The 18527-nt window shown below is 46.6% G+C and overlaps 1 protein-coding gene across 2 annotated transcripts in view; it reads right to left on the bottom strand.

Moving 5' to 3' along the window:
* Window positions 1-9051: 9051 nt before the first annotated feature.
* The window catches only part of LOC107138635 (ubiquinol-cytochrome-c reductase complex assembly factor 1), a 94088-nt gene continuing 84612 nt past the window's right edge, over window positions 9052-18527 (bottom strand). For both annotated transcript variants that reach the window (XM_048811068.1, XM_015481303.2), the window contains 2 exons: window positions 14172-14285; window positions 9052-11031 (listed from right to left, as the gene is read on the bottom strand). In XM_048811068.1, the coding sequence (XP_048667025.1) occupies window positions 10897-11031; window positions 14172-14285 (249 nt within the window). In that variant the 3' untranslated portion in view covers window positions 9052-10896. The remainder of the gene's footprint in view (window positions 11032-14171; window positions 14286-18527) is intronic.

Here is an 18527-nt window from a genome sequence, read left to right as displayed (position 1 = left end):
GCTAGGCAAGCACTCTACCACTGAGCTACAACCCTGGCCCTTATTACTTTTAATAGTGGTAAAAATAAACAAAAAAATCTACTTTTTTTTTTTTTGGTACTGAGGATTGACCCACATCCCCACCCCACCCCCTTTTTTTTTTAATTTTAAGACAGAGTTTTACTAAATTGCTGAGGCTAGCTTTGAACTTGTGATCTTCCTGCCTCAGCCTCCAGAGCTGAGGTGTGCATTACCACGCTGGCTAAAGTTTTCCATTTTAACCATTTTGAAGTGTACTTCAGTGGCATTAAGTACACTCACACTGTTGTACAGCCACCACAACCATCCATCTCCAGAATTTTTTTTTTCAAAACTAAAACTCTATACCCACAAAACAATAGCTCTTCATTTCTCCCTCCCACCCCAACCCCTGGCAACCACCATTCTATTTTGTGTCTATGAATTTGACTGCTCTAGGAGCCTCATTTTGCTGGAATTATGCAGAATTTGTCTTTTGGCGATTGGCTTATTTCACTTAGCATGATGTCCTCAAGTTTCATCCATGTTGTAGCATGTCAAACTGTCCTTCTAGGGCTGAATAACATCCCATTGTATGAATGTGCCCATTTTGCATATCCATTCACCCACAGGTGGACACTTGAGTTGCTTCCACCGTTTGGCTATTGCGAATAATACTACTTGGAAAAGGGTGTACAGGTGGGTGCGGTGGCTCATGCCTTACTTAATCCCAGCGGCTCAGGAGGCTGAAGGCAGGAGGATTGCAAGTTCAAAGCCAGCCTTGCTTAGAGAGGCCCTAAGCAACTCGGTGAGACCCTGTCTCTAAATAAAATATAAAGTGCTGGGGATGTGGCTCAGTGGTTAAGCCCCTCTGGGTTCAATTCCCAGTACCGGAAAAAAAAAAAAAAAGAAAGAAAGAAAGAGATAAAATGGGTTTACAAATTTGGCTCTGTATTTCTGTGTATTCCCTTCAGGACAAAGTTGGTACTACATTCCATATTTGTAAGTAAAAAGTCATTGAATATTGGCAATTCCATATGGTTCAACAAAATATATATACAAATACCTATGCATGACTGTACCTGTGTGTATGTACACATAGCATACTGTCTGGGACACTGTATGCCTGCATTTCTGTCTTTAACTATCTGGTCACATGCCGTTGTGTGTAACTGTGAACACGTCTGTGCACAGATCTGTTGTGTGCTGGGTGTCTGGGCAGTGGGAACCCTTGATTCCAACTCTGGCCTGCAGTACTGGGTGTGTGTGTGTGTACAGGGAGACCAGTTGAGAGGAACAGGGGTGGGAAGACTGAGTTGAGGGAAGAGGGTCCCAGGAATCCCTGCCATCCTCCTGGTAATAACAGCATCTACCTCAAATCCAGTCCCCCAGGGCTGCAGGATCAGCTTCCCCTCCCTGTGGGCTATGTAGATAAAGGGTGATGGGAAGTAAACAAGTGTATCTCAGCTGTGGAGCTGGGCTTTAGGGTGCTAGGAGGCATACAGACAGACCCAAGCCCAGCCCCTGGCTGCAGCGTGTGGGGGACCGGTCCCTTAATGACTGTTATTAAAAGGAACAAAACTATTTTCCTGTCCAGGAGGTGTGTCGGGAGCCTGCCTGGCATTGCTAGGCATTCCTGGGGGCCTTTTAACCTTGTCTCTTCTAAGCTGAGTGGCACCTGGGTAGGTGACTGTCATGCGGGGTGGTGGGAGTCTGGCTACAGCTCTCCAGTGTTGCTCTAATGCCAGCATTGCCACAAGCCTGCATTGTGGCACCTCTGGGTCAAGGGAGAGAGCTCTGGTGAGGCACAGAGTGCTCAGATGGCTTTAAACAAGGAAAAGGTACCTAAAAGTTAGAGAGACAAAGCAACAGATGGTTAGGAGTCAGAGACAGGTTTCAACAGCTTACAATGGTAAGCAGGGAGTTCCTTCCAGGCTGGGGGAAGAGAGCCAGGTTGCCCCTGGAAGGAAGGTGGAGGCTGAGGCACATGGAAAAGTGCTTTGAGGACAGCCACTGGAGTCACTCTGAAGAGCCCCAAGAGCTTGCTAAAGATGATGGCACAGAGGTTGGGAAGAGTCCAGAGTAGTATTTAAGGATAACTTAGGAAATGACCCTGAGGGGGACAGTGGCCCAAATTACCAGCCTCCCAGATGCAACCTGGATGGGTGATTCACTATTTGCTGAGTGCCACATAGGTCTTCAGGAAGGCATCTATTCTGAGTTATCTCACCCTGATACCCCAAGGGCTGGGATGTAGGACTGAGCATACCTAGGGGCTGTGGTTGTGTCACTGGAAAGAGTCAGAGCCTGTGCTTGGAGCAGTGGCTGTGTTGCTTAATGGGAGAACTGAACTTCTAAGTCACAGGGGCTTAATCTATAAAATGGGATCAAGAGCACCTCCTTCACCAGATTGTTCTGAGAGATAGAAGTGCTGATCTGCACCAAGCTCCAACAAAAGTAGTTGCAGTAGCTCAGTGCATGCTGAAAGGGCAGGGACTCAATGGAGGCCTGAATGCAGATGAAGCAGTGACCAGAAGAACCCAAGGATCTCTTCCTGGATAGTCCCTGGACTTCCACAGGCTAGCCCTGAAGGTCACCACTGGACTGTGCCAGTAGAGTGTAGCTGGTCACTCCCACTACTGCCTCTGGGATCCCATCTCTCATTTCACCCATCTCACAGGAGGCAAGGTGGCAAGGTCCTCTCTCCCTCTGCACGCACATGCTCATGTCTGGCATTCACACCCCCTCTGGAATGCCAAACATTTGGGCAGCCACTTGTGGGAGACTTGTGCCACTAGTGTTTCCATAAGAGGAGGAATTCCCACTCCACTTTCTGGAAGAGGAAGTACCACTTCCTCTTCTGCATCCTTACTTGCTCCTTCCCTCCCAAAGGAAGAGGAATGACTTGTCTGATTGGTGGCTTAGGGAAGGAGCCAGACTCAGGTCTTTCTTGATTCTCCTTTCTCTTTCTCTGCCTCTGGTTAGTTCTGCTGTAGTTCAAGGTATCTCATTCTCCATCCACCTTCTGGGTAAACCTATAGAGGAGATCCTGCTCCTACAAGGGACAGGTCTGCCCTTTCATGGGCACACAGGATGCTTAGTTGTGGGAGGATGTTAGCAATTTCATTTGGTTAGTGAGTGAAAGTTATGTTCTCCAATCAACTGTATCAGTAATACTGATAAAACCTTTTTTTTTTTTTTTTAGAAAAAGGAAAAAGAAATTGCATTGCTTTGCTAGCAAAGGAGAAACAAGGGGGGCTGGGGATGTGGCTCAAGCGGTAGCACGCTCGCCTGGCATGCATGCGGCTTGGATTCGATCCTCAGCACTACATACAAAGATGTTGTGTCCACCAAAAACTAAAAAAAAAGAAATATTTTTTAAAAATTTTTAAAAAAGGAGAAACCAGGGGACTCCTGTCCTAGAGTCTCCCCATCAGGGGGGAACATGGATTTTTTTGTTTGTTTTTGGTACTGGGGATGGAACCCCATAGTGCCTAACCACTGAGCATCCTTAATTCTTTTTTCTTTTTTTAAATTTTGAGACAGGATCTAACTAAGTTGCTTAGGGCCTCTCTAAGTTGCCTAGGCTGGCTTTGAACTTGCAATCCTCCTGCCTCCACCTCCTTAGTTGCTGGGATTACAGGTGTGTGCTACCTCATCCATGAACAGGGTTTTTTAAAGAGATGATTCAAGGCTACATTCCTCATGTTCTCTGTCAGGAGTTGTAATTGACTTGTTAATTTGGAAGATAGTCATTTCTTAGATCGTCGGGTGCCATCCCCAAGTCTGGATTACTTTGTTCCTGTGGTTGGTGTGTGCTCAAGGACAGATAACTCTGCTTAGGATGGGGAAGAGAGGCAATCCTGTTTCTCCCAAATCCAAGGATGAGGAAAGATTAGGGAAGGGGAGGGAGAGGAAGAGAAAGAACGTGTCTGTTTTAAAAATAAGTTGCAGTGGCAGAGCAGCAAGGGCTATATTCAAAGCATAAAGTGGACCACTGTTACCTTTCCCCACTGTCAATTTCTACATTCCATTTCTATGGAAAAAATGGGCTATGGCATCTCTAAACTGCTTCCTATAGAAAGAGGGCAAGTTGGGGAAAGTGACAGAAAGTCCTTGTTTTTTATTAGGTGGGGCATGGACAGTTAAGGGTATTCCGCATCAGAGTGGTGCAGAGGTCCATGGTGGCAGTTAGCAGGTGACTGGACAATGCATACCTAGGGAAAGGATCATGCAGATGGCCAAAGAAGTCGTGACTTTACTGTATTCAGTTTCCTTTTTCTTTTTTTTTAAATGTTGCTGGACCTTCATTTTATTCATTTATTTCTATGCGGTGCTGAGAATCAAACCCAGTGCCTCACCCATGCTAGGTAAGCGCTCTACCACTTGTGAGCCACAACCCCAGCGGTTTCCTTTTTTTTGAAGTGGACCAAGATGTAGCAACCCATACCATTCCAGGAGAGAAGGCAAGAGTTCCCTGAAGCAAGAGGAGCTTTGGCAGCTGCTGGGACGTCCCTTGTCCCTCTCTTTACTTATAGGAATAGCTTCTCTGGTTCAACCCAAGGCAAACTCACCCAACTCCTAACTTTTCAGCAGTTAGCTCTCAACAACTTTGCCAGCCACCTTGCATCCTCAGCATAGAAGTGGCGTTGCTTGGAGTACCAGGCCTGCCCCAGAAAGCTGGAGTGGGGGCTGCTCTCAAGTCCCACCTGGGTCACCAATTTGTTATGGAAAACTTGGTTTTTGTCCCCAATGTCAATCCAATAATGAGAACACAGTTTTGAGGAAAAGGAAAAAGAAGTTTTATTGCTTTCTTACCAAAGGAGAAACATAGGGGACTCCTATTCCAGAGGCTGTGATTCTAAGGCATCTGTCTTAGAATGATGTCCATCTGTCTCATGTCTTATTTCCCAATCCATTCTGAACTTGTCCCCTGCTAGCACAGAAAGCCTTTGATGGGTGGTTAGCACCAGGGGTAGGGGTGAGTGGGGAGAGGGACACCTGGTGGATAGGGTGAGCAACACATGATGGATACAGCGGGGAGAAGGCTGGAAGTGGGCAGGACCAAGCCAAAGTATAAAAGTTCAAACACGTTGGGGCTGTCCTGTTCCCTGCCCACAAACCCACCAGCTCCCTTCCTTCACACATTATTAGTCCAGTGATTGATAAATTCTAGATTTCTTGGGCATCAAGACCAGTTGGCATGAGCTGTCCTCTCCTTCTGTGCCTCACCTCAGGAATCCCTAGTCTCCCTCCCTGTATGTGTTCTTCCAATATCTGGCCTCACGAATGTTGGGAAAGTATAAACGGCAGCCATACCCCAGAGAAAAAACCCCAACATGGCGCCTAAGCACCTCTTCTTCCTACCTTCTTCTTTTCTGCAGTGGCGCGAAAAGTTCCCACCCGTGTGAACTCTCCCGCCGGCGCCAATTTCAAATCTCGCTGGCGGGGAACCTTAGCCCCAATGAGAACTAATTCCTGGGCTCCGGAGCTGATATCTGATATTGCCTGCCATTTATCTAAGCCCTACCATCTCCCCCTTAGTTCTATATAAGCACACTGCTTTTTGCAATAAAATTGGAATTCTCCCGGCGAAGTGTCTTTGCGTGGGGAATTCTTTCAAGGAAAAGATTCCCTTCTTCCAACCAGGACCGACTGGGTTCTCAAGCCAGACCTCCATTTCCATTAGATTTTGATAGCAATAAGAATCTCTGACATTCAGGGGAGTTTCCTATTCCCCTAAGTGCTTAACTTTGTGTGTGTGTGTGTGTGTGTGTGTGTGGCAGGGCGTGGGAGGGGAGGTTACCGGGAATTGAACCCAGGGATGCTTACAACTGAGCCACATCCCCAGCCCTTTTTACTTTTTATTTTTGTGGGTGGGGAGGGGGTACTGGGGATTGAACTCAGGGGCACTCCACCCCAGAGCCACATCCCTTTTTTGTATTTTATTTAGAGACCGGTCTCACTGAGTTGCTTAGCGCCTTGCTTTTGCTGAGGCTGGCTCTGAACTGGTGACTCTCCTGCCCCAGCCTTTGAGCTACTGGGCATGGGCCACTGCACCTGGCAGGTGCTCTACATTTAATTGGAATCCCCCCCACCTCCTTTACACATCTCCCTTGAGTTTTCACCTCTCTCCTAAAACCTGCCTGGTTTTTCTGTTTCTTCTCAGCTAGCACATCCCAAAATACCAACAGTTGCTGCCATACTTTGCCATCTTCACCACTCGTCTATTCTCTTTACAATTATGTTTCTGAATAGTCAGAAACCCTTGAGCTCTCCAGCTCATTCCCTGGCCCCTACTCTGCAGCAGGCCCAACTGAGTCCTTCTGGAAGTAAACCTCCTACCTCCTCGAACCTCCTACCACCTCCTGTGAGGGATTCTGCCTCCCTGTCCTAGTCCCTGGGTTACCCTCACCTCTGGGAATTCATGCAGATTCATGATTTCCTGCGTCCTTTCTATACTCCTTGCCCTTCCCGGGGGCACCTCTACTGCCTGAAGTCCACCTCCCACCAGCTTGGTTCCCCATGCAGATACGCCAGTGTGCACCAAAAGCAATGGGGTAGGACTGAAGAGACGTGTGAGTGTTCGTGCTATGGGGTTGCCTCATACCAGTAAGAGTGAACCTGTTTCACTACCACATGATGGGGCAGCAGTCCCTGCCCTGCCCAGCCTATAGGATGTTGTAATCACCATTTGGAAAAACACAATTCTTTTCCAGCCTGTCTTTCACCAGATGGCACCACCCTTGGCCCCAGGGGAGTTCTGTGGCTGCTCCCCTTCTTTAGGCATTTTGAGCAGTTAGGTGAGTTTTTTCTCTGAGATGTCTCTGGAATTTTAACTTTTCTTTGAATTCCTACTCCCACCCACTAGAACCTCAACTAGACTCCCTTCCTGGCTGGGCCAATTCATCCTGCACACCACTGTGTATCTGATAAGCCTCAACCCTCAGGGCAAATGCACCTCCCTGCAGCCTGTCAGATAGCATGGTATCTGGCCAAGCCCACTCCTGGCCCCCTGAACTGTGCAACCTTTCCTTCCTTTAGCAGCCAACTCCACTGGTCCACTTGTGTCTGAAGAGCTTCCTGTTTCCTGCCTTCATCTGGGCAGTTCTACACTTCCTGTTTTTTTTTCCACCTCCCTAAACCCTATCCTGTCTTCAAAGCTTTCCTTATTTCTAACCTTCTTGTGATTTTCCCAGTTAGCCGTCTATGTGCGCACACCAGCCCATGTGGCTGGAATAATGCTTTAGTTTTTATTTATTTATTTTTAAACTTCTTAACTACAGCACAACTGCCCCATCCTCCATCTAGAATTCCCTTCCAGAAGTAAAAGCAGAGAACTTGGGTGGTCAGAGCCACACAAGTGTGCACAGCATGCAGGACCTTCCATCATTTCTGTTTCCCTCAGGTGTAACATGAACTTCACACTTACCCCCATAGGACTGTCAATGAGGACTAAATGAGATTATAAGTGAAAATACCAAGCTGTGTCTTATAGCAGAAATTTTAAAAATAGCAGAGGGCTGGGCTTGTGGCTCAGGGGTACAGCACTTCCCTCACATGTGTGAGGCACTGGGTTCGATTCTCAGCACCACATATAAGTAAATGAATAAAATAAAGGTCCATTAACAACTAAAAACAATTTCTAAAAATAGCAGCTGAAATGTAGCCTGGGTTTTAATATAAGCTTGCTGTAACAAAGGAGCCTGGGGCACTAGGGTCACCAGTTCAAAGCCAGCTTCAGCAATTAAAAAAAAAAAAAAATTTAGGCAAAACTGAAACTTCGGAGGCAGTGTTCACATTATTGTTTCTTATTTGCAAATGTTTATAAAACACTTTTCTCCAAAGAGTAAGGAAAATGTTTGTATTTTTTTGATGAATTAGCAAACAGACTTTCTTTTATGTGACAATGGGAACCTTAAGGCTTTCTCTTTTCCATACTGGGCTGCCAGAAGGTCAAGTGCAGATCTCCTCACTGACCTGAGGGAGGCAGTGTGGTCTGGAGAACGAGCAGGAGTGCTGGGGTCACATGATGTAGGCTGAAGCACTCTTGGTTAACTCTCTAGACCTCTCTGAACTTTAGTCTCCTCAGTTGTGGAAAAGGGATAAGAAAAATGATGAGGATAACAACTATTTTACAGGACTGGGTGAAACAATGCATTTAAAATATTTTATTATAAAGAAGTCAGGAAAGTTGACGATTAACAGCCTAGGATTTCTATTTTTTCCCCCCTCTTCCCTTGCAATAATATGTGCATGTTATCTTTCAAACTTTGCTTTAATATAGCCTTAGTTTTATTATAAACATGTCTCTTAAATTTGCTATGATTCCCCCTCCCGCAGAAGTATGGAACACAAATGACAAAATCATTCCTAAAAAGCAATCTCTCTGGAGGCAAGAGATCATATCCTTCTCTTGTTTTGTAAAATAACAGTTTACATTAGAAAAACATTAGCTGGAGCTTTTAGTTTTGGTTCCTATGCTAAAGCAAAAGGAGGTGCTTAATATTTTACTATTACTGTTCAAATAAGCTGAACTGTAGGTCAGACTGAGAATGGTCTAGAAAGGAATTTTTTTTTTAATTGGGCTTATACTGATAATGACTGATGATTTTAGTCGTTCATTCATTTTCTCATTTATCGAAGTATACACAGATACGTGTATACTTCGATACTCTGCTGAGCACTGGGTGATCCACACCAACACAGCATCTGCTCTACATGGAAGCTCCTCACAGGGCTATGTGCGAGGCGGCTGTGTGGGGAAAAAAAATCACCACATGTGGCAAGGGAGGTGCTAAGTGAGCAGAGGACGCTGTAAAGAGTCCTGTGGACAGTGTGCCCAGGCCTGAGGGAAACAGGAGAGGTGACATTCGAGGAAACTTGGGATTTCTTTAGTCAGCAGTGAAAGAGATGAGTTCTGGTGGAGAAAACACACGATGTGGTCCCTTCTGGTAACGCCAAGTGGTTCCATTTGCTCAGGGAAGAAATAGGTTAGAGATCTACAAAGACAGGCTGGAATGGAAAGGGGTCAAAGAAGAGCCTGAAGCCTCCAAGTCATTGGCTTTTTATCTTGAAGGGGAAACAGGTTGGCATCGGGACATCAGAGACATGACAGATCCAATCTGGCTCTTTCAAACATTGCTTGAAATGTCACGAGTTGCTGTGTCTGATGATTACTGAATCCTGTGGATACAGGCTCTGCAAGCAAGGACCATCTATTTGCTGCTGGAGAGATTCAGCTAGAACTTGCAAGAACATAGTCCAGCCAGGATGTTATGAAGGGCAATCAAGTTCTGGACCAGGGCTGACCCAAGTGACCTTTAAAGTTCCTTCCCAAGCTGAGGTGCTGGAATTCTAAAGGAAGCCCAGTAGCTAAACTGATGTGAGCTGGGATCTGTGGTTAGGGAGCTTCTGGGCAGCAAATGGGTTAATGCTCAAATAACTTTTATATATGAATTAATGTGCAGAGCTGGGAGCCAAAATCTGTTCCATTAATTTTTCCATCCATTCCAGGAGCAGTTAGGTACACACAGTAAAGTTTATTTTGGTGCATGGTATACTTCACTCCATTAAAAATAAATTAATCAGCAAATTCCTGCCTGGCTCAGCTCTGGTTTATGTAAATAGTGCCCAGCTGTAATGAGTTACAAGGTGTTATTATCTCACACACACAGAGGAGGCTTCACTCTGGAGCTCCGCTTGCAACAAAAGCATCTTAAATAAACCAAGAGAAGGCGGTTTGATTTGTAATGTTTTCACAGAAGTGGGATATACCTCACCCGTATAGAGTTTCTTTATATGACTCATTTTATAGCAAGTTCAGTGAAGGACTTTTGATGGGGGAAGGAGGGGCAAGATGGTTCCCCGCCCCCTTTCTTCAATTTAAGAAAATCCCCCAAAAAATGATCCACACTCCAAGGGAGGAGGGGAACTGGTACTCCAGTGCTCAGACAAGGTGGCTCTGCAGCACATTTTCCAGGGTTGGAAAAGGAAAGAGAGCTGGGCATGGGACTGGGTCGAGGGAAGGTACAATGAGGCCAGGAAGAATGTTCTTTTTGCCCCCATATCTCATATAAGGGGAGGCCCAAGAGAGGAAAGACAGCATATTTTTCACTCTGTTCACTGGGGGTTAACAAAGGGACCTTTGTTCTTGAGGCCTCTTTAAATGACTTAGGATGCCACAAGCCCCCTTGGCCATTAGACCTCTCCTGGCTACCAGAGGATGGCCTCGCAGACTGTGTGTTGGCCAGAGTGACACATCTCTGAGAACCAGAGGCATCGGCGGCAGCAGAGACTATCTGACCTCTCCCCTCTCTCTCTGTCTTTAACTGAGTTGGGCAGTGCTCCTTAGCCTATGGCATCCATCACCTCACAGAAGTTCCTAAAAGATCCTGGAATAAATAAAAACCATGGCAGAGATAAGTCTCTGTTTCTTTTAATGGCCAACTCAACCCTATGTCTCAAAGCTGGGGGACAGAGTATGGCTACCTGTCTTGGCCCGGCAGCATTGCAAACTGCTCCTAGGCTACAGCAAGCCCTTGATAGAGGTATCTCCTTTCTAACCTACCCCAGCCCTTGGTAAGCCTCTAGGAAGAGCTGTCAGTCACAAGTGGTGCTGGAAGGACTTGGGGAGTATGTGCTTCAGGGTGCTCTTTCTTGGGGATCCTCTTGAGGATGTGTCAGAAGAGCTAGGGGTTTTCCCTGTACTATTACCCCCAAGCAGATCAGACTCCAGGGCACACTAAGAGGAAACAACATAAATGGGGCCAGGTATTTGACAGCTGCTGTTCAAAGGTCAGTTCAGGCCACTTTCTGCCGGATCCTGAGCCAAACAGGCACTTCTCTTGCTGAGGTTCCTCAAAGCCAGCTGGCCACCTGTCTGGAGGGACCAGCCTCTCAAAGACCCTCATCATTATAAGTGGGAGCATGGGGCTTCAGGATGCTCTGTGGATTCTTCTCCACCAGAGGGCGCCAGTTCACCTCCCCTGTCAGAAGCAGATCCTCACCGTTCATGGAGTCCAGGTACTGCATCTGCAGCAGGAAGAGCAGGGATCAGAGGACAAGGACAGGTGCTGGACACACAAAAGGTGGCATAATGAACCAGCTTCCTCAAGAAGAGGAAGGGGAGGGAGTCTGGGGCTTCTGACCATCCAACTTTCAGGCCAGGTGACTCTGATTTCCCAGATTATTACTTTAAGGAGATCTTGAGAAACAAGTCTGGGGAAAGAAGCTCCCTGGAAAGATTTTAGGGAATTCCCTATCACACCTCTGAACTTACACACCCCAGTGACATTTCTCCCCCTGCTGCACTCTCCCTACAAAGTTTTTGCAGGCCAGAAAGTCAGTCTGCAACTTACAGAAGTCACCCCATCCAACACTGCTGGGAGAAAAGAATCCCAATTTTACTCCTTCCCTTCTCGGAGATCTATGTTCCCTTGTTTGAGGGGGGACAGAATGTGTACCTTCATGGACACATGGAAAAATAAAGTTATCTGCACAGAGCTGATCACCCAAACTTTTTCTTTTTTTCTCTTTTTTGCTAATACATATGCCTTTTGTCTTCCAGAGTGCCCCATCTAGGATGGGTGGGGAAGTCTGACAGAGCCTCACAGTTCTGCTGTTAGGATGGTCATCATCCCAGAAATGCCCCTGGCTGCTCTCCTATAGCTTTCACCACTGATCCTCAAGTGTTCCTGCTGAAACTGGGGAAGGCGGGGTGGGAACCAAATGCCCTATCCTTCTGCTCCCCACAAATGACAGATGTTCTGACATTTGGAGAAAGTGATCATGTCCACTCTGGGCTTTCTTCTAACTAACTTCTTACTAACCTCCAGCCCATTTGGCACTCGGAGGGTGAGCTCCAGTTGCCACAGCCCTGGGCAATGCCATGCCCCTGAATGCTTTTAGACCTGCCCAAGGACTCCAGGTGCACAACCCTCCATGTGGAGAAGGAACACCTATGATGCAGGCAAACAGAAGGAGCTTCAGGGGAAAGGGTGAGGCAGTTCTGCAAGAGACAGATGGGCTAATGAGGAGGTTAAAGCATCTCTGGAGGAGTCCCTGGCTGCCTGCTAGTAAGGAGGGCTGCAGATGGGAAACGCTTCCAAGTGGACAGCAACATCTCCTGTGAGAACTGGATCACAGCAGGAAGCACCACTATATCTAGACAGATGTGGCTTCCTTGGGGGAAAGGGAATACCAGGAGCTTCATCTTAAGCCTAGGATTATATCCCTCTTCCAAGAACTTATCACTCTTATTGACCCATCTTCAGAGTGCTGAACCTTGAACTCAACCCCAGCCTCTTGATATAGTTCAGGTCTAGAATTTCACATGCCCTATGTCTTTTCCAGGGCAAGAAGCTCAACTGAACTGCCATCTTTCCTAAAGTCCACTCCTCTTTCTAGTGACTACATTTCTGCCCCTAAGCTACCACTGCCTATCTCCTGAGTTGTAAACCTCCACATGACCCACACTGGTTACCAAGCAGCACCAGGAATAGGATTGGAGTCTGCTCAAGGTTCAGCTTCCTGATTTTCCTTGATCCACCTGGACAGAACACACCTCTCTCTTGGTCCTTCCCCAACACTGTCTACCTGGATCACAGGGCAGACTGACTTACTCCAGGACTAGAGATGTGCCTGACTGGCTCCTCAAACGCAGGACTAGGCCTAGTTAATCTGCTCTCCCAGCAATAGGGCCTGGCATGGCAAGTGCTCAAAGGCTTGCTGACAGAACTGGGTCCCCATCAAAGTTCCCTGCTTTCCTAAGGGCCCCATCACTGTTTTCCTGACTCTCACTGGGGCTATATAAGAACGTCTATATAGGGATATTGGTTGTATCAACCCCTTCTTCGGGGTCCCTGGAGAGGTCCCAGCTGTGCCTTTGTTGTGTGTGGCCTCTGGCATATGCCCACCATGGCAGATGGAAAAGTTGGGTGGGTCTCTCAGAAAACAGCATTTGCTTTGCCAATTGCTACTCCTGTCTGAGGGCGAGTCCAGTCAACAGTGAGAGTCTCAGAATTCTCCGTGGGTGGAGCACTCTGGCCCCAGTGCCTTCTCCCTGGCTCTGACAGATTTGAATAGTCAAACAGAAGTTCTGGCTTCTGGGGTTCTCTACCCTCTGAGTCTGAAGAGCCTCAATATGTCACCTTTCCAGCAATCAACTAGGTAGTCCTATTGGCCATGACTGCAAAAGAGCCGATAGCCCTTCCTTTTCCCGACTGTTGGAGGTTTGAAGGCTGTGGATACAGGTGAACCAGAGAACAACTGGGTGAGGCCCCTTCAGCCCCAGGGCCAGGTCCATGAAGCAGAGGTGTGACTCATGGGCAGCCAAGCTGATGAGCTGTCTGCAGCAGCTGAGGCCTTTAGTGGTGACATGAATCACCCAGCTTGGGGTCTGAGGCCAACTGTGTAAGCTGACTCACTGGGAGACCCTGGAAAAGCCTCCATGTTCTCCTGCTGTCACTTGGCCTACTCATCTAGAAAGTTTGAGTTTCTCATCTTTATAGAATCTGGGGACAGGGAGATCAAGGAGTTAATTCTCCACGGGGTTGAGAAAGCTGTGTAGTAATGCAGTCCTTGCAGTGGAGCTTCTCCTAGAAGCTCTGGTGTCAGGGAGCCCTGGGGAGCTAGAGAGGTGAAGACTTGAAGTGGGGAGACCCTGATAGACAGTGAACAGCAGCCAGTGGGAAGATTCTGGGGGTGTATCTGTGGAATACTGCTTAGAACCTGGTCCTGCAAGTCAGGAACAGGAAATGCATCCTGGGCTCTAAGTGGATACAGAAGGGGGCTACATAGGTGGGCCAATATGCCCCATGCCTGTATGTATCTTTCAGGATTCCGTGAGCCCAGCATTTAGTACAGTACCTGGCACACAGTAGGCAATGCAATGTATAGAGAATGGATAACAACTACAATTTTCTGAAAGCAGGAAGTTACTCAGTGTCCTTCCTTCTCTATTATATTCCCTGAGTCCTTGGCCTAGTTCACAGCTAGACACACAGAGGATGCTGGCTCTTAATCAGTGCCTGCTGCTTACATGATCAAGTCAGAATTCCTGCAGACAGGTCTCTGGCAACTCAGCCTCCCATGTTTCCCTAAAACTCTAGCACCCATAACCTCAAGATGACCCACTTTTCAAAAGATTCTGCTGGGGGGTAAAGGGCACCCACCTGTTTCCTCACATATTCCACCAGCAATTCAAGTTGTCTGGGGTCTTCACATTTCTGGTTGAAGAAGGTTCTCCAGAGGGCAGCAGCCAACCCATGATCATCTGAAAGGATCCCCTGGAACACAGAGTATAACAACTAGTCTTCCAGAGAGTACTGCAGGGCCATGATCCAAAAACTGGGGATATTGTGAGCACAAGAGAAAACAAAGAACTGGTTCAGAAGGACCTCACAGAGACAGTGAGGGGGAAATGAGGCAGCTGCACCACAGAGCTGGAAAGGGTCTTACAAGAGCACTCAGTCCAACTTCTTCACTTTACACAGAGGAAAAACCTGGGGCCCAGAGGGTACAAGTCACTGGCTGAAGTGATGCAGAGCTGGGACTCACATTTGATTGACCCTCCCAGCACAACAACTCACCATGCCTGGCCCAGCCAATGACTGAGAGGCCAAGAAGAGAAATGGTAGCAGCAGTGCCTGTGCTGCTGCTCACAGCATGGCTGACAGTGTTTTGAGTGTTTTCCCAGGAATGGAAGTGGGTGTGGACTACACCTTCTTGCTTGGTCCAAGGGCACCCATCTATGAGGCAGCTGGTTCTTTCAAGGGAGCCAGGAACCTTGCCTTCACTGTCACTCACCTCTGGGTTGGCCTTGACTGGCCCAGCCTCTCCCTAAATAGAGGAATAGGCTGTTCAGCAGGATTGCCATGGGCCACAGAGGGCCACCAAGGGCAATGTGCAGAGCCTGAATCTGTATATGCCTGATACTGCCTCTCCTGGCACAGAGAATTCTGCTGGGAAGCCCAAATATCACAGAGGCTAACTAGAGCCATTTTCTAGCTTAGATCTCTCAGGGAGGGAGGGATGGAGGTGACTGAGGGAAAGATCCTGGAAAATTGCTCTGTCTGAGTGCCAAAATAGTGTGTGGAACTGAAGTGCTGACTTGGAGTTGGAAGGCTGGATCAAGTCCTAGTTCTGCCATGCCAAGCTCAATGGTGATGGTTAAATCTGAACCTCAAACTTCTCAGCTATTAAAGAGATGAAAATACTTGCTCTACTTACAGCATCTTTGAATTATAAAAAATAAGATTATGTGCCAGGCATGGTGGTGCTCACCTGTAATCCCAACAACATAAGAGGCTAAGGCAGAAGGAGCTCAAGTTCTAGGCTAGCCTCAGCAACCTAGTGAGACTCCATCTCAAAAAAACAACAACAAAAAAAAAGGACTGAGGACGTAGCTCAGTGGTAGAACACGTCTAGTTCAATCCCTTGTAACAAAAAAAGTTTTTAAATAAAAATAAGATAATGTAAAGGCATTTTTAAAGTATAATATGTTGAATACAAGCACTCAGAAGCATGCTGTAGCTGGAAGCTGTGGATACAGTCAAGACAACAGCAGGATTTGAAGCCAGACTGCCAGAGTTCAAATGTAGCTCTGAAGCTGGGTGCAGAGTCACACACCTGTAATCCCAGCACTCAGGAGGCTGAGGAGGGAGGATCACTTAAGCTCAGAAGTTTGAGGCCAGTCTGGACAACATAGTAAGACCCTTTCTCAAGAAAAGAAAAAAATAAAGCTAGCTCTGTAATTCTTTTTTTTTTTTTTTCAGTTGTTGATGGGCCTTTTATTTTATTCATTTATTTATATGTGGTGCTGAGAATTGAACCCAATGCCTCACACATGCGAGGCAAGTGCTCTATCACTGAGCCACAATTCCACCCCTAGTTCTGTTACTTGATGGCTGTGTGGCCTCTGAAAAGTCATTAACCTTTCCCGAGCCTCAGTTCCCATGAGTTAAACAAGAATAATCCCCTTTCTGAGCCTCAGTTTCTCATGAATTAAACAAGAATAATTCTCATCTCATAGAGCTACTGTAAGCATTAAAAGACAATACCTGTGAAAGGCTCTGTAAGTGGTAAACATTGCAAAGACCCAGGAGCACTTGTTCCATTTTATTTGATGGTCTGGTCTCTTGGGAACTGTGGTATTTGAGGTCTGGTTCCAGGCCTGCTGCCAGGAAGGGCCATGTTCAGTGTGGGAAGGTGACAATTTGGTGGAAAAGTATTCCACCTGCTCCAGACACCCTCTACTAAATACCTCACAGTCCCACAGCTGAAGATTGTCCTGGCAACAGGGCTGAGTCAGGAAAACACGCTTCTTCTGGCAGATGGCAATAGAGACCCAGGACAAGCTCAGGCACATCACCATTCTCCAAGCTATTTGCTAACACAACACCCTGCCTTTGTCTAGAGTGCCCTGGGCACAGGCTAGAGTGTTGCTGGCAGAGAACCACATGCCTAATATGTGAAAAACTGAGAATGGGAGTGGGTATCACAGGGACTTGAAGAATTTGCAGAGCCCAGGACAGGAAGATCCTGGCAGCCATGGCCTGCTACAAACAGGCAGCCTAAATTGGTATGCAAGAAGGCTGGGGCAGGGAAAATCCATAAGCAGGAATTTTTGAGCAATCTGAGGAAGACTCAGGACTTGATAACAGTGCCAACAACCTGACTCTTCCAGATCTTCAGGGTTCCTTCATGCAGACAGCTCTTAATGAGTACATATGGCATGTAGCACAGATACTATTACCCCCATGTGAAAGATCTGAGGCTCAAGGGTTAGTTAGCTAATTGGTAATGGAAGTAGATCCAGCTAGCACTGCTGAGGTCAGGGGATGCTGCTGCCTCACTCTAGGCATGATGTAGTACCTGGCACACAGTGCAAGTGATCAGAAAATAGCTGGTCACCTACCGGACTGCCAGTAACTCAGTAAAAACAAATGGGAGACTGGCCTGGGAGTGTAAATTTCAAACAAAGGAAGCAGAAAAGGAAAAGGGGTGCTTAGGAGCTAAGCCTTTGGTTGCACAATTTTCCTCATGACTTCTTTCCCTCACAATACAAAGAGAGCATCACTTCAGGAAATTAAGATACCCTGGTGGAAAGAAACTGAGAGGAAGTCAAGGGGCTGTCCTGGCACTAGTGGATCTGGTTACGGTGATGGGTTTAGAGTGGCAGAGTTTCACTTGGATGAGACTGATTTAACACTACTGTGCACTTAGCATGATACTAAGAACAGAGTCAAAGTAACCTGGGCTCAGCTCTCAGGGAGCCTGCAATCTTAGTGGGAGGGGAGGGACAAAGCTAGTGCACATCAAACAGCTGCACAGAACGAAGTTGGAAAGAGTGAACAAATGCTAAGCTGCATGGTAGACCCCAACCTATGGGCTGCACAGGACCTCTTTATTCTTCAGCCTTAGATCTCTGATGACTCCTCATTCCCCTGTTATTCTCTATCACTGCATTCTATTTGTAATTAGACATTTATTTACTTGTTTACTTGCTGCTTGTTTACTGTCTGCTTGTCTCTCAGTAATAAGGTAATTTTTGTAGGAAAGAGACCATGTTTACTTGATTTACCAATATATTCCCAGTGCATGGTAGACACCCAATAAACACATGCTAAATGGACAGGAATGTTGAAATGTGGAGTCAAAGCACCAGAGATCTAGAAAGGTCAGGGAAAGTTGTGGAGACATGAGCTTTAAAGAATGGGGAAAATGTATGGGGAAAATGTAGACAGCTGCAGGACACTGTAAGCAAGAGAGAACATTAGTGCATTAAATATACACACAGGGCTGGATGTGGTGGCACACACCTGTAATTTCAGCCACTCAGGAGGCTGAGGCAGGAGGATGAAAGTTTGAGGTCAGCCTGAGCAACTTGGCTGGCTTCAAATGCTGTCTCAAAAGAAAATTAAATTTAAAAAGGAGAGGATGGCATGGTGGCCTACAGTTATAATCCCAGTGACTTGGAAGGCTGGATCACAAATTTGAGGTCAACTTGAACAACTTAGTGAGACCTGTCTCAAAATAAAATTATGTGTGTGTGTGTGTGTGTGTGTGTGTATAACACAGACACACACACATATGTATTTATACATACACACATATATAATATACATGTAACATATATTACACATATATGTATGTGTGTGTGTGTGTGTGTGTGTATATATATATAAAGGGCTGGGCTCAGTGACCCATGCCTATAATTCTAGCTGCCTCAGGAGGATGAGGCAGAAGGACCAAAAATTCCAGGCTAGCCTCAGCAACTTAGCAAAACCCTCAGCAACTTTGTGAGACCTGGGGTAGAGTACACTGGGTTCAATCCCCAGCAGTGCACCAAAAAATTAAAAACAAAAACAAAACAAAACAAAACAAAAAGCACCCCAGGTAACTTGTGATCTGGTGTGTTCAGGTAAAATGGCCCTACCAGAATGGACTGGAACAGATACCATTCAGTGCATTTTTATTAATGCTGATGAATGAACTAATACATATATATATATATATATATATATATA

Source organism: Marmota marmota, unplaced genomic scaffold, assembly GCF_001458135.2.
Source record: "Marmota marmota marmota unplaced genomic scaffold, marMar, whole genome shotgun sequence".
NCBI classification, from domain to species: domain Eukaryota; kingdom Metazoa; phylum Chordata; class Mammalia; order Rodentia; family Sciuridae; genus Marmota; species Marmota marmota.
The sequence above is the reverse complement of the archived record's forward strand: the minus strand, read 5'-3'. Positions and strand labels throughout refer to the sequence as shown.